The 13,462-nt window shown below is 42.7% G+C and overlaps 1 protein-coding gene across 1 annotated transcript in view; it reads right to left on the bottom strand.

Moving 5' to 3' along the window:
* Btbd9 (BTB domain containing 9) overlaps positions 1–13,462 on the bottom strand; it is a 365,934-nt gene that overhangs the window by 304,371 nt on the left and 48,101 nt on the right. Inside the window, exons 4-5 of the mRNA XM_057794462.1 lie at positions 11,328–11,592; positions 3,456–3,675 (exon numbers count right to left, since the gene is read on the bottom strand). Coding sequence (XP_057650445.1) covers positions 3,456–3,675; positions 11,328–11,592 — 485 coding nt within the window. The remainder of the gene's footprint in view (positions 1–3,455; positions 3,676–11,327; positions 11,593–13,462) is intronic.

Here is a 13,462-nt window from a genome sequence, read left to right as displayed (position 1 = left end):
TGCCTTAATCAAATGATGAACTACTTAAGAACAAAATGAAACGGAAGACTGTTTTTCTTCACATTGCCCAGATGCCTTGGTCATGCACTATTAGCAGATTAATAAAGCCAAGAGGGAGGAAAAGAGAGACAGAGGAAACAGGAGCAGAATGGGGGGGGGGGTTAGACAGAGAAGGGACAGTGAACAGAGGCAGGCAAGTGCCCTTTCTTTCCTCCTTCCACGGCCCCTGGTCTAGGTGTTCTGCCCTCCCTTCTTGGCAGGGAAAGTTAAGTGGAAGGGTGGAATAGTTCTCCACAGAAGGCAGCTTATCTCCAGCCACCTCTCAGTCTCCTACCATACCACACTTAAAACAGCCTGCTGGAAAATAAACAACATGGGGGAAAGATAATGCTCGTTTCTTTGGGATGCAACTTAAAACTTGCCAGCTAATAACCTGGCTGTAATGAAAACAGCCCATCATCCTCCCCTAGGCAGCTGCTCGGGACCATTACATGCTGGTCCCATACTGAAAACATCTGTACTTCCTTGCCATGAGCCAAATTTAAATTTGAGGTGCAGTTATTACTTGTACTGTAATATCAACAGGAACAATCTCGGAAGATTTAGGTGAGCATAAATGTCAGCCTGCAACCCACAGCTGTGGCCAGAAAAGGTCAGCTTATTTTGTGTCATCCCCTCACTTTCTGCTGTCCCCTCAACTCCCATTCATTTTATCGCTCAGCCTCAAACTGGCTATAACCTTTTATTGAACCTCTCTGGGTTATCAGTAATATGGGATATAATTTTACAACACATCAGAATCTTTTTGGCTTAAGATTTTGAATTTTTCACCTTTACTTCAAATGTTAACAATGCTGTGAGAAAAGAACAGGTAAAGCTAAGTCCTCTGGAATGGAATACAGATACTAAAACAAAGTGGCCGATAAATATTTAACATCATGGGAACAATGAGCTGTGCTTTCAGGTTCAAGCACACTAGCCTTTTCCTTTATTATTTTTATACCAATTTCATTATTAATTAGATGAATGAAATACGTAAAGCCTTTAGAAAGCCTACCATATACAAGCAATGGAAGTGCAATATAAATATTATTACACTGTTATTATTAACCAGGGATTCTTGGAAATGAGAAACATAAATTAATTCTAACCACTTCGTCAGTTGTGCACCATATATCCACCAAGATACATGTGAGGAAATGCACTCTTTTTTTTAAATGATTTATTTTACAGCACACATTACATGTGGTTGTGAGTCACCCAATGTGAGTGCTGGAATCAAACTCTCACCCTCTCCACAAGAGCAGTACATGGATCTGAACTACTGAGCCATCTCCCCAGCCCCATGAAGTATATTCTTAATAAAAACAAAACAGCTATCACCTAGGGATCTCAAAAACAACACTACACATACAAATGCTGACTGAATCACCTTAAAAAGATTCCCTCAAATGGTCAAAAATTCAAAGTGCTACCAGGACACACTCTCTTCCTTCCATGTGAGCCCTGTCACTACTCCCACTGAACCGACAGGCCCAGACCCAAAAGGCGCAGCAGGTTCGGTAGGCCTTAGGCTAAAAGTACTACCAGAGACCACGTAGTTCTGCTCATCACTGTCCTGGTGCTTCTGACACTAGGAATGCACAGGCACAAGCAGACCAGAGTACCACAGAGGTGCTGGAAGGAAAGCACTCTTGGAGCTGCTAAGAAACTGGGCACACGCAGTGGCCTGAAGATCACTCCACTTCTTTCTCAATTTGACTTCATTCCAAGGATGCTTAGTTATGCACTAAAAGACAATTTCTTCAGTCATTTAATGACATGTATTTTAAAGTTTTCATAATATCCAATATTAAAGAATCAAATAAATAATGTTTACTTATATGGAAGGATGCCAGATAATATTTCAAAACTAATAGAATGTTTTAAATGTAGTAACGGAAACACACTTGGCTTTAATTTCATGTTTCAGTCACTACATTTCAAAGGCACAGTGGGGCACACACATCTGTAATACAAGGATTTGGGAAAGTGCGGCAAAAGAACCCAAGTTTGCTGTCAGGCCAGGCAAATTATTAAGACTCTGCCTCTTAAGGAAGAAAAATAAAAAGTAGAGGTAAGTTTTCCATATAGTTAGTCTGTATTTTGTGAAGCTATGTGAAGACTCTGCAATGTGCATATGTATATGAAACAGACAGGGAGAAAACACACACAGATACATACAAATTTTAGTAACGGGTAGTGGTGAGATTACTAGCAGTTCTCCCTTCCTTCTTTGTGCTTTTCTGTATATCCCAAAATAAACACTTATTCGGTGCTTGTATATAAGGAGGACAAAGGAGGCTAGAGAGATGGCTCAGTGGTTAAGAGCACAGGCCACTCTTCAGAGGACCCAGGTTTGATTCCCAGCATATACATTGTGACCCCCAACAGTCTGAAACTCCAGCCCCAGGCTATCCAGCACCTTATTATGGCCTCCGGGAGGCCAGATACTCATGATGCACATACATACATGCAAGCAAAATACTCATAATACACAAAATAAAATACCAAAAACTTTAAATTTTAAAAAGGACATTTTAAAGAAATCTAACTTTTAATTCTTCCTCTACAACTAACCAAGAGAAATAGCAGAATGATCACAAATAGGTCATTTAAACCTACAAAACCAAAGCAGATTGTTACTGAGTATCTAACAGTCTTTCCCAGTTCCTCTTGTCCACTTCCCTACTAGAGAGTTGTACTGGATATTATGTCAACTTGACACAAGCTAAAGTTAACTGAAAAGAGGGAACCTCAATTGAAAAAAAAATGCAGCCGGGCGGTGGTGGCGCACGCCTTTAATCTCAGCACTTGGGAGGCAGAGGCAGGCGGATCTCTGAGTTCGAGACCAGCCTGGTCTACAAGAGCTCGTTCCAGGACAGGCTCCAAAACCACAGAGAAACCCTGTCTCAAAAAACCAAAAAAAAAAAAGAAAAAAAAAAAAAAAGAAAAAATGCAGCTGTATGGCATATTCTTAATTAATAATTGATGGGGGAGAGCCCAGCCCACAGTGAGGAGTGTGTGCCATCCCTGGGCTGGTGGTCCTTGGTTCCATAAGAAAGCAAGCTGAACAAGCCGTAAGGAGCAAGCCAGGAAGCAGCCCTTCCCATGGCCTCTGCATCAGCTCCTGCCTCCAGGTTCCTGCCCTGCTTCAGTTCCTGTCCTGATCCCCTTTGTAAACTGTGATGTGGAAATGTAAGCCAAATAAACCCTTTCCTTCCCAAGTTGCTTTGGCTATGGTGTTTCATCATAGCAATGGTAACCCTAAGACAGAGACACTGTCTTTCTCAATAACTGCCCCCTTTGCCAGTAAATAAAAAAGTAGTAGGGGAGAGGAACCAAAGCAGATGACCAAAAAGTTAGATCCTCTTCAACAAATGCAACATCAATGTCTCAGGGACAGAAGGCCTCACCGGCTGTCACGGTCCCACAGGAGGAGGCGTATGTGGTTGATAATGGACGGCTGGCCTAGCTTGATCTCAATGCCAGAGCGGCAGTCATCATCGATGGGATGCCTGGAAAATCCATGATCCAAGTCGTAATTTTGAGTGTCACCATCCAACAAGGCTGACTTCAGCTCTCCTTTCACAACCTGGGCTCCGTACTTCATAGTTGCGATGTTTTCTTCTGGTACTACAGTTAGAAACAGAGAGAGTGGAGGGGTGACTCTCATGACTCTGTACTAGTGAAGGGAAAGTGAACGTCTAAGCATTCTAGTTAACTCCAGTATCTGCATTTGATTTTAAGTTGCATAGGCATGAAGATGGCCATGAAGAATATAGAATGTCCACCAAAATTAAAATAGCTCAGCATTCAAACTGAATGTCACTACTGCATCTATAGTGAGCCAGACACTAGACATTAAGGGAACGTCAGTACTAGAATCACAAGTAGCAGGACAAGCAATCCTCTGTTCATCCCGTTAACAGCTTTAATCTAATGCCTGCTGATCAGAAACAACACATCAGATGATCTGCACCCGCCATCCAGACCCAGGACAGGTGTCCAGCCAACAGGCCAAACGAGAGGAGAAGCTCCAGTGCTGCTCACTGTGAGTCGCATACAAACAAGATGCAGCAGTTTTCCACGCTGAGAAAGGAAGATCCTACCTTAAAAGAAAATAAACATCATTTTTGTTGTTGTTGCTGTTTTAATTTATTTAATTTTCTTTTACGTGCATTGGTGTGAGGGTGTTAGATACCTTGGAACGGGAGTTACAGAGAGCTGTGAGCTGCCAGGTAAGCACTGGGAATTAAACCCGGGTCCTCTGGAAGATCAGCCAATTGCTCTTAACCACTGAGCCATCTCTCCAGCCCTGTTTTTTTTTTTTTAATTGAAAATTCAGAAGCCTGTAATCAGAATCAATATTGTAGTTATCTTAAGCTCCCTCCTTTCTCCAATGAGAGATTAGTGTCTGGGACTTTAAAATCATGCTTCACAGGTAAGGACGGTGTCTCCAAGGACTGACACCTAAACCGGCACTCTCCACGGAAAGACACAAGGCTGCACAGACATGCTCAGAGAGTCATAATTTAAATCAAGGCTGTACCATGAACTGGATATGTCACCTGGGAGAAATTACTCTTTCTAAATGTCAATTTCTTAAGAGGACAATGCTTGTCCCCTACATGTCCCCTTTAAAGACTGAGCAGGTGTTTGTAAAGCATACAGCATGCTCTTTTAGAAACAGTCATCACTATATTGCACGTACGTAAGAGAACTATGCAGGTTTCCCAGCAAGCACATACAGCTTGTCCCTATGGTATGCAGGGAAAAGGGAGACTTATCAGGTGCACAAAGAAAAGGCAGGAGGAAGAATTCAGCACTACAGATATGGTGGGAATTGGCTTGTGGAAGTTTACAAATAAAGACAGGTAACAGTGGCTTCAGAAGAGGACAACAAATGCAGCTAAAAGCAACTGAAGCAACTCAGGAAACAAAGCAAGTAGAGCAATGCTCAACGGCTGAAGTGGCACCAACTTACAACCTCCCTCGGCCGATTCTGATCACTCTCCATACTCCTCCCAGACACCGCTGCATGGACTTACAAATATTAGCTCTTTGATTTAGTCCTCATATTGCTCCGAGAGCACAGTACAGCACTGTGGCCAGCACAGTTGAGTCGTGGAAGCAAGAAAAGCTCAATGGACCTGTTGTTCAGCAGAGCTGGTGTCAGACCCAGGCATCCAGGGGGTCCCACTGCTAGCTTAAGGCTCTGAGCCTCCTTCATAGGCAAATTCTGATGGGACTGTTAAGACGGCACAAGACCGAGATATAGAGGGACTTGTGTCAAGCCTCCAAGCTTAGAAACTGAAGCCACCTGAAGAGAGCTTCCTTCAGCACTAAAAATCTATCACACTCTGAATAATACATTACATTAGAAACATCTGAAATCTAAAATAGAAATAGTCTTCTTTTGAAGTCTATTTCAAGAGTACTTGAGCATTTTCTAGCCGTTCTCAACACGCTCATTCCCGGAGAGCATCTTTCGCTCCAACTGAAGACCATTTACACAAGTGGAAATCCCCTTGTGACAAGTAGGAATACACAGCTAGATAAAAATACAGCTCCAATGTAATCTTTTTCTTCAAAATCTACAGTTAAATGATGAATTTAAAAGAAAAAGTCATCCTGGAAAATTTTATACTACGAAAGTATTCAAAGCATGAGTATTCTTAGTACCTGTATCTCTCTATCCATGAACAAAAAAAACTTTCAGAAAATAGAAGGCAGTAGCAGGAAATGAGCAAGATCATAAATAGCAATCAAAATGTTCTTTACGTTTATGATTTATATTTTATAGCCATTAAGAAAATGAGCTTTAAAGTCCTTTAGCTAGGTAAAAATAAACCAATTATTAGAAAGGGGGAAAAGGGGATAGTTGGGTTATTTCAAGCTCCCTCCTCTCTCCAACTGTGATTAGTGTCTAGGACTATGAAGTCATCTATAGATCAAATTTCACAGGTAAGGAAGGGGTCACCAGGTACTGACACCTAAAAGCCAACACTCCAAAGATAGACAAGAGGCTGCATGAACATGCTCAGAGATTGAGTCATAATTTAAAGCAAGCTACACAGCGAGAAAAGCTGAGGCGCTGGGCTAACAACCCTGTATTCTTCTCTTATGTTTATAATCATCCTAGGGACATAGCACTTGAGACAGGCACTTATACCAATGAATTATTTGGATACAAAATAGCTCTCTGCCCACTAGAATCTCTTTACCCACTTTTGTCCCCTAAGTCATCTCCTACACTTCCTGAAATGTATGGGGCCCCTGCCTCCCTCTCTCCCTCAATACTTCCTAACAACTGTGTCATTACAAATGACTTTCCCAAAGTTCCTGGCTTGCTTTAACTTTCCCCATTAGCCTACTATTTCCAGGCCTTGTTTCCACACTTCTCAATTCTGACACTCAAACACACAAGTGGAAACAAAAAGGAAATCAACTAGAAGAAATTACGGAAGAGCATCTACTTCCTACTGTTTGATCCCAGACTAGGCAATTAATTTACCTGGCAACTTTAGGCAAGTTACCAAGCAATAGCATGCAGCTAAATGGGACCACTGTCCAATTTATTTAAAGAAACGGGTTTCAAAGTTGCCTCCGCTGTGCAAATCACAGTAGTGGACTCAGCCCCAGATGTTCAGCATCTGGCAGAACAAGAGACCTGCACTGACACTGAACACCTCCACAGATGAATGCACCCCACGATGACACAGCAGTGAAAGCGCCAAGAGTTGAAAGTTCATGTTACAATTGTCTTTATGTGATGGGGGAGAAAGACTTAAATTCTAGTTTAGAAACAATTAAAGGACTCATTCAGTCTTATGTATTTAAAAAATCTTTTTTTTTTTTTTTGGTTTTTCGAGACAGGGTTTCTCTGTGGTTTTGGAGCCTGTCCTGGAACTAGCTCTGGTAGACCAGGCTGGTCTCGAACTCACAGAGATCCGCCTGCCTCTGCCTCCCGAGTGCTGGGATTAAAGGCGTGCGCCACCACCGCCCGGCTGTATTTAAAAAATCTTGATTCAGATACTGTGACAGGTGCTAGAAGACCACAGGCAAAAAAGGACACAACTATATCATTAAAGAACTCAATCTAATGAGTGCATCTAGAAAAATAAAAATCAACAATTCTATCATAGTTGCAAAGATCCATAGACCAGTAATTCACACAGGCGTGCACACACACCCCAACAATGTACCTCAGCAGTCTTAGGAACATATTGGCTTTTACTCAATAAAGATATCCTGAGGCTAGAATCTGTGATACAGTTCTATGCTATAAGCATGCAGAAATAAGAAGTTACTGTTCTCTTTCCCATAGTCTAAAACATGAGATAAACAAAGCAAAGTATAACTCAGCCTCATTAGATAAAGCACTGACTTTCAAAACAGCATCTATAGAATTAAGATAAAACTAAATGTTAAGAGAATGGAAAGGAGGCTGTTCAAACATCCTAAGATTTCATTAAAAAGGACATTTCCTTTCCCTAGCTGCATAGATGAATGCTTGTTATATATGCAGAAAACTATGTAAACTACCTTCTAAAGAGACCAGCCCTCAGCACTGAGTAAAAACATCTTCTGGATCGCCCTCTTTAAAATGGGGTGGCGTGTGCAATTTAGTAAATTGAGGAGAGACTCTTCTAGAAACCCAGGTCTATGAACTTGTAAGAGCAGCACCAGGGCCAAGAGAGGCCCTTAGCATTCCTCATTAGCCTCTAAACATGAACACATGCCAAGTAATAATATCAACAGTCACACAATCCCCCAGCAGCTCCAAAACCAGCAGAAATAGCTTCTCCAATACCACAGAGCTAGCATCTCCAATACCAGCAGAGTGAGCTTCCAAACCATCAGCTGAAGAATGGTTCTGAGGGGCTGGAGAGATGGCTCAGCGGTTAAGAGCACTGACTGCTCTTCCAGAGGTCCTGAGTTCAATTCCCAGCAACCACATGGTGGCTCACAATCACCTATAATGAGATCTGGTGCCCTCTTCTCGCCTACAGGCAGGATACTTGAATGAATGAATGAATGAATGAATGAATGAATGAATGAATACATAAATAAATAAATCTTAAAAAAAAAAAAAAGAATGGTTCTGAGCTGTTCGGCCTTGTTTCCCAATGAAAAAAAATGTGTTAAAATAATTATCCGAATGTTTGAATAGTTCTTAGAAAATAATCTCTTTACGAATCTGCTAGGAATGTATTGTGTTTCCACAGTATTTTTATTATTGGTTTTACTATCTGAATACTATAAAAGTCAGAAAAAATCCTGCTATTTAACCATTACTCAATGATTTTATGATTGCCAAACACTTTTATAATCTATTCCTTGAGCTCTGCCTGAATGTCTCCAAAATGAAAATTTTACCCTGATGAGCAATAGTCACAGAAAACACATCATTCCAGAACTGAGTGCCTTAGTATTCCCTCCCTAAGGAATCTCCCAGAGAACTAGAATGCAGTGCTTACACATGGGCTGACCAAGAAACCAGTAACTGTATGAAGTGCCAAATATACCTAACACCTACATCCATGATCCAACCAACCTTCACCAAACCCAGTTCTAGGGCATATCAGCCAATCATAGGAAAGAAGGAGAGGCACTTATATAAGAGGATACAAAATGAGGGTTTGGGAAGTGTAAAATTCAACTTCGTTATGTCACCTTTCACCCTCTTACACAGCTAAGGCTGACCTTCAACTGGCCCCTCTAATTACTTCCTAGACCTCTGCAGTTTGTTCTGTACAGCTACGCCATTCTGTTTCTCTACTGCCTTTTACCTCAAACACAAACCCAATCACTAACACATGTGCGTGTTATCCCTTCAAACATAATGCCTGCTTCCCTTTAGACTATTCATGAACTCACACGATTTACATCCAGAGTCCTCTCGACTGCCATTCGCCTTGACTATCTGGCATCGTCAAACAGCATAACTGCCTCTCCATACAGCAGCTCTCCCCTCTGCCTGGCTTCTGTGGACTTCCTGTATCTCTGCTGCCTCCCTGCCTTTCAAATTCCTTCTCCACCTGAAGTCTCCAGCCTAGAAGTCTCCAAGTCTTGGAGCTTGATTCTTTTACTCCTTATTCTTACCAGATTTCAACTCTTTTGGTCTCTAGCTTTGACTGCTCCCTGAATACCATAGCATGCTTTGATCCAGCAAGCGTTCACTTGTTATACACTGGTCAGTGTGTTAAATGGTCAGGATAAAAGATCAATAAATAAGACCCACAAAAAACATTTTCTTTAAAACTCAAAGGTAAGTAAACTGTTTACAAGAATGTGGTGAATGTAACAATTCACAATGACACACAGAGATGAGGGAAAAAGAAAACACATGCCGTATTTACACAAATTATTCCAGTTAATCCTCCTAACAATACTGAGACAGAAAACTAAAACTCAATTTATTGCCAGATCATACAGCTAATGACTAATTCAGGACTTAAAATCAAATTTGTCTGGCTGAGGGACTCAGGAGACAGCTCAGTCTACAGAGTGCTTACCAAACCAGCAGTGAGAACCTAAATCATTTCCCAGTGCCGCCATAAAAAGCTGAGTCTAACGGCACATAATTGTAAACCCCAGAACAGACCGTGATCCCGGGGGTCTGCCGCCCAGCCAGCCTACTCAGTGGGCCCCAGGCAAAGAGGGTCTCAGAATCAAGCTAGATGACTCCCACAAGGTAATGCCTGAGGCTCACCTCCGGCCTCCACATTCTGTGCACACATATGCATGTATGTGCACCCACAAAATATGTGAGGCCAAAGAATTACTGTTCTTTTCGGTTGAAATCTAGATCTGACAACTCGGGAAGTAACTGTAGGCTAAGGACTTCTATTTAGGGCCCACCAGCATTTCAAGAATGTCTCAAACCAGTCAAGAAAGGTATCATTCCAGGAAATGGCCAGTCTGACCAGAAATGGCAAATATCCAGAAGCCCTCAAGCTGAATAACCAAAGCCATGCTCAGCATCTCCCGCCAGAAGCACTGCCTGCCTGAGGACACGAAATGCCCTAAGCTTTAGCTGGCACCGTTTACTGTCCTAAGACAATGAGGCCTCGGGACTGCTGGTTACTTAGATTTAGAAAACCACAGTGAAATCCTCCTATCACCAAGCTCTAACTTCCTGAAACCCTGTCTATACTCCTGTTCCTTTCTACTTCTCTGCCATCACACGCTGTGTCAGTCAAGCAGATTAAATTCCTTCCTCACTGGCTTTCTGGAATCCAGTTTAAACTCTTCCAAACCATCCAGGAGAGCCCCACTGCAGTGTGCAGGCCACTCTCAAGTAAGCTTCTCATTGTAGAGAAAGGAGATTTGAGCCAGCTTTCAAAGATCTCCATGATCTGTCTGAACTGGCACGCAGCCATTAGCTCACACGGCAGCAGCACACCCTCCTGTTCTATCAAGCGCTTTCGTCCTGGCCTCTCAGATGCACAACTCTATTAATCTCACCCATCTTCCAAACTGGCGCTCCAACCAAGGAGTTTCCTGCCTTCCCCTCAACCATTCTAGGCCACCTTTTCCTGAAGTTACACCGTGTTACCTACTTCAACACTTGTTTTTAGTTGGTCACAGGCCTTCTCTCTTCCACAATGAAAGTGGAAGGGTCAAAGGCAGAGGCTGCTCTTTGCACTTCTGCTGCATAGCTTAACAGTTTAATAGGATAGTTTAATAGGCACAGCCTACAGAGGCTAGTGACATCAAGTTCTCAGCGTATCATCTTCTGTGTGACTTTCGGCAAGGCACCCAATTCTCCGTGTCTCATTTTCTTCACTTGTGAAACAACCAATTAGAAATAGGCAGTGTGTCTCCCTATGGACGTTGAGAATAGAGGGGACGTAGAGCCAGGCCCTGACACTCAGAGCATTTGGTAGTCCTTAACTGCTATTATTCCATTTGCAAATCAGAATACTGTTGCTATCAGCAGCCCTGTCACCACTACTTAGAATCTCCACAGGTGGTATCTGAAGAATTAGGCACTCATCTTACCTGCAGGAAGGAGGGAGGAGGAAAAGTCTTAATTTGACAAGCAACTTTTCAGGAAAGTGTCTACTGACATCCTGAGGAGCAGACGGAAAATGTGTCCAGGAATGACAACAAATAGCTGTGCTAGCTCATCCTGTTAGGAAGAACGACAGCAAGAGACACCCACAGGAAGCAGAGCTAGGTCCACTTGGCCTCAGCATATGCTATGCATCCCTGCACCAGGGCTCTCTAGCAGGAGTGCTGCTGTTAGGAGTAGGTGAGAAGGAGAAACAGATACTTACTGAGCATGCCTCTGTAGTTGAGGTCCATATCCCGGCTCTCTGAACGCACTTTAATGGCATCTAGAATGGCATCTGGAGACAACAACCCTGAAGGTCTCACAACATTCAGAAGCTCAGTGAGGCTCATCAGAGGTAAACGCACAGCCTGCATGATTTCAGCATGGTTCTCCTTTGCATTGTGCTTACACCAGTTTAACAATGCTAAGAAAATATCTTTCTCAGGAGCAGCAAACGAATCTCTTAAAACGATGTTCAGAAGTGCCGTCTGCAAAGGATAAACAGGGAGCATAGAAGTCAGCATGGAGTGCAGTCACAGGCATAACCAGCCTGCAGAACTTGGCCAGACAATGGGTAGTAGTCCTTGAGTTTTGCCCCTCCTATCTGTCCCCTTCTCCCCTCTGCCTATGTGAACAAGCAGCAGTAATACTTCGGGTGCAGCAGCTCATGCTTGTAATACCAGCATTTGGAAGGCTGTGGGTCTAAGGTCAGCCTGGGCCACATGGTGGTTCAAGGACAACATGGGTCACTTTTAAAAAAAAAAAAAAGAAAAGTAGCACCTTTCCTAACTCAGGTTTTTTGTACCACTATACAAGGCAATTAGTCTTTCCCCACACATCTATACCCATCTTTTGTTGTTTTAAAGAGATTTACTCAATTTTTAAAGTTACAGTACAGAGTAAATAAATTTTTCATACACTGTGTTGCTCATATTTGTAACAGTCCTCTGCTCTACTCCCCACTCCACTGCCCATCTTGCTGGTACCCTGTCCGCCTCCCACAGCCCTGCTTCTCTTCCATGTCATGTGTATTCCATTACCACACACATATACACGCCTTTTCTCCTACATTCTGTCTGAAGATCTTCTTCCCTTTTCATAGTCCCCTTTCTAGTTTCACGGCCTATACCCACTGTGTTGGCTGCCTTGTGCCAAGTTGACACAAGCCGGAGTCATCTGAGAAGAGGGGCTCCCAACAGAGAAAACGCTCCCCCATAAGGCTGGCCTGTGCACAAGTCTGTGGGGCATTTTCTTGATTGATGAGGAAGGACACTGCATACTGAAATCAGTGCCACTCCCTATACAGATAGGTTCTGGGATGTACAAGACAGCAGGCTGAGCAAGCCAGTAGGCAGCATTCCTCCAGGGCCTCTGCTTCAGTTCCTTTTCCAGGTCCCTGCCCTGACTTCCCACAGTGATGAAGTGTGACCTGAGAGTTGAAGCTGAAATATACCCTTTCCTCCCCAAGTTGCTTTTGGTCGTGGTGTTTTATTAAAGCAATAGAAACCAAACTTAGAAACCCAGTCCCTAACATGTGCACATTTATACACATAGGCATACAATGTAGAGGCCATTATGAGAGCAACCGGTAAATCTGTCTTTCTAAGTCTGGCTTCTTTCAACTAATATAATGGTTTTCAGTTTTCCCATTTTGCTGCAGCTGTCATTATTTCACGTTCCTTTACAGCTGAACAAAGTCCCGTTGTGTTTCTGTACCACATCACTTATCTGGCTGTTGATAGACCTCTAGACGGGTTCCATATTGTAGCTACTGCAAACAGTGCAGTAATAAACCTGTATGTGCAAGTATCTCTAATATGCTGACTTCAAGTCCTTTGGGTTTATACGCAGGAGTGGTATAGTTTGTAGCCATCCTCTTATAAAACAGCAAGAACAAAGATGGCAAACTGAATGTGTGTACATATGTGTGCACGTGCATGCATGTGTGTATTCTTTGAGAAGGTATATATCTGTAAGTCAGTAAGATAAGCCTAGAGTTAAAAATTCAAAACCTTCTGTTTTACAGTACTGCTACACTACCATGGTTTTGGTCCTTGGCTCTCTGGACTGAACTCCATAAACTGACTGATGCACCCATGAAAATTCCTTGCTTACAGAAGTTAAATGGGATAACTAAAAAAAAAAAAAAAATCAGAGTTCATTCAAATCACGACGCACAGCTCTTTAAACACAGACAAATACTGAGAGGGACAGAGAACCACGGCTCCGGGTTCAATGGCAGATTTAAGTGACAATTTTAGAGTGGTAAACTAAACCAGGAAGAGGAGGGACCCCAGTAGTGACTTGAGACACCCACTGGCACTTCAGAGCTCTTTTATCAATTTTCCCTCTGGGCCA

The sequence above is a fragment of the Chionomys nivalis genome, chromosome 19 (assembly GCF_950005125.1).
Source record: "Chionomys nivalis chromosome 19, mChiNiv1.1, whole genome shotgun sequence".
NCBI classification, from domain to species: Eukaryota; Metazoa; Chordata; class Mammalia; order Rodentia; family Cricetidae; genus Chionomys; species Chionomys nivalis.
Note: the sequence above shows the minus strand (reverse complement) of the source record. Positions and strands in the feature narration are given on the sequence as shown.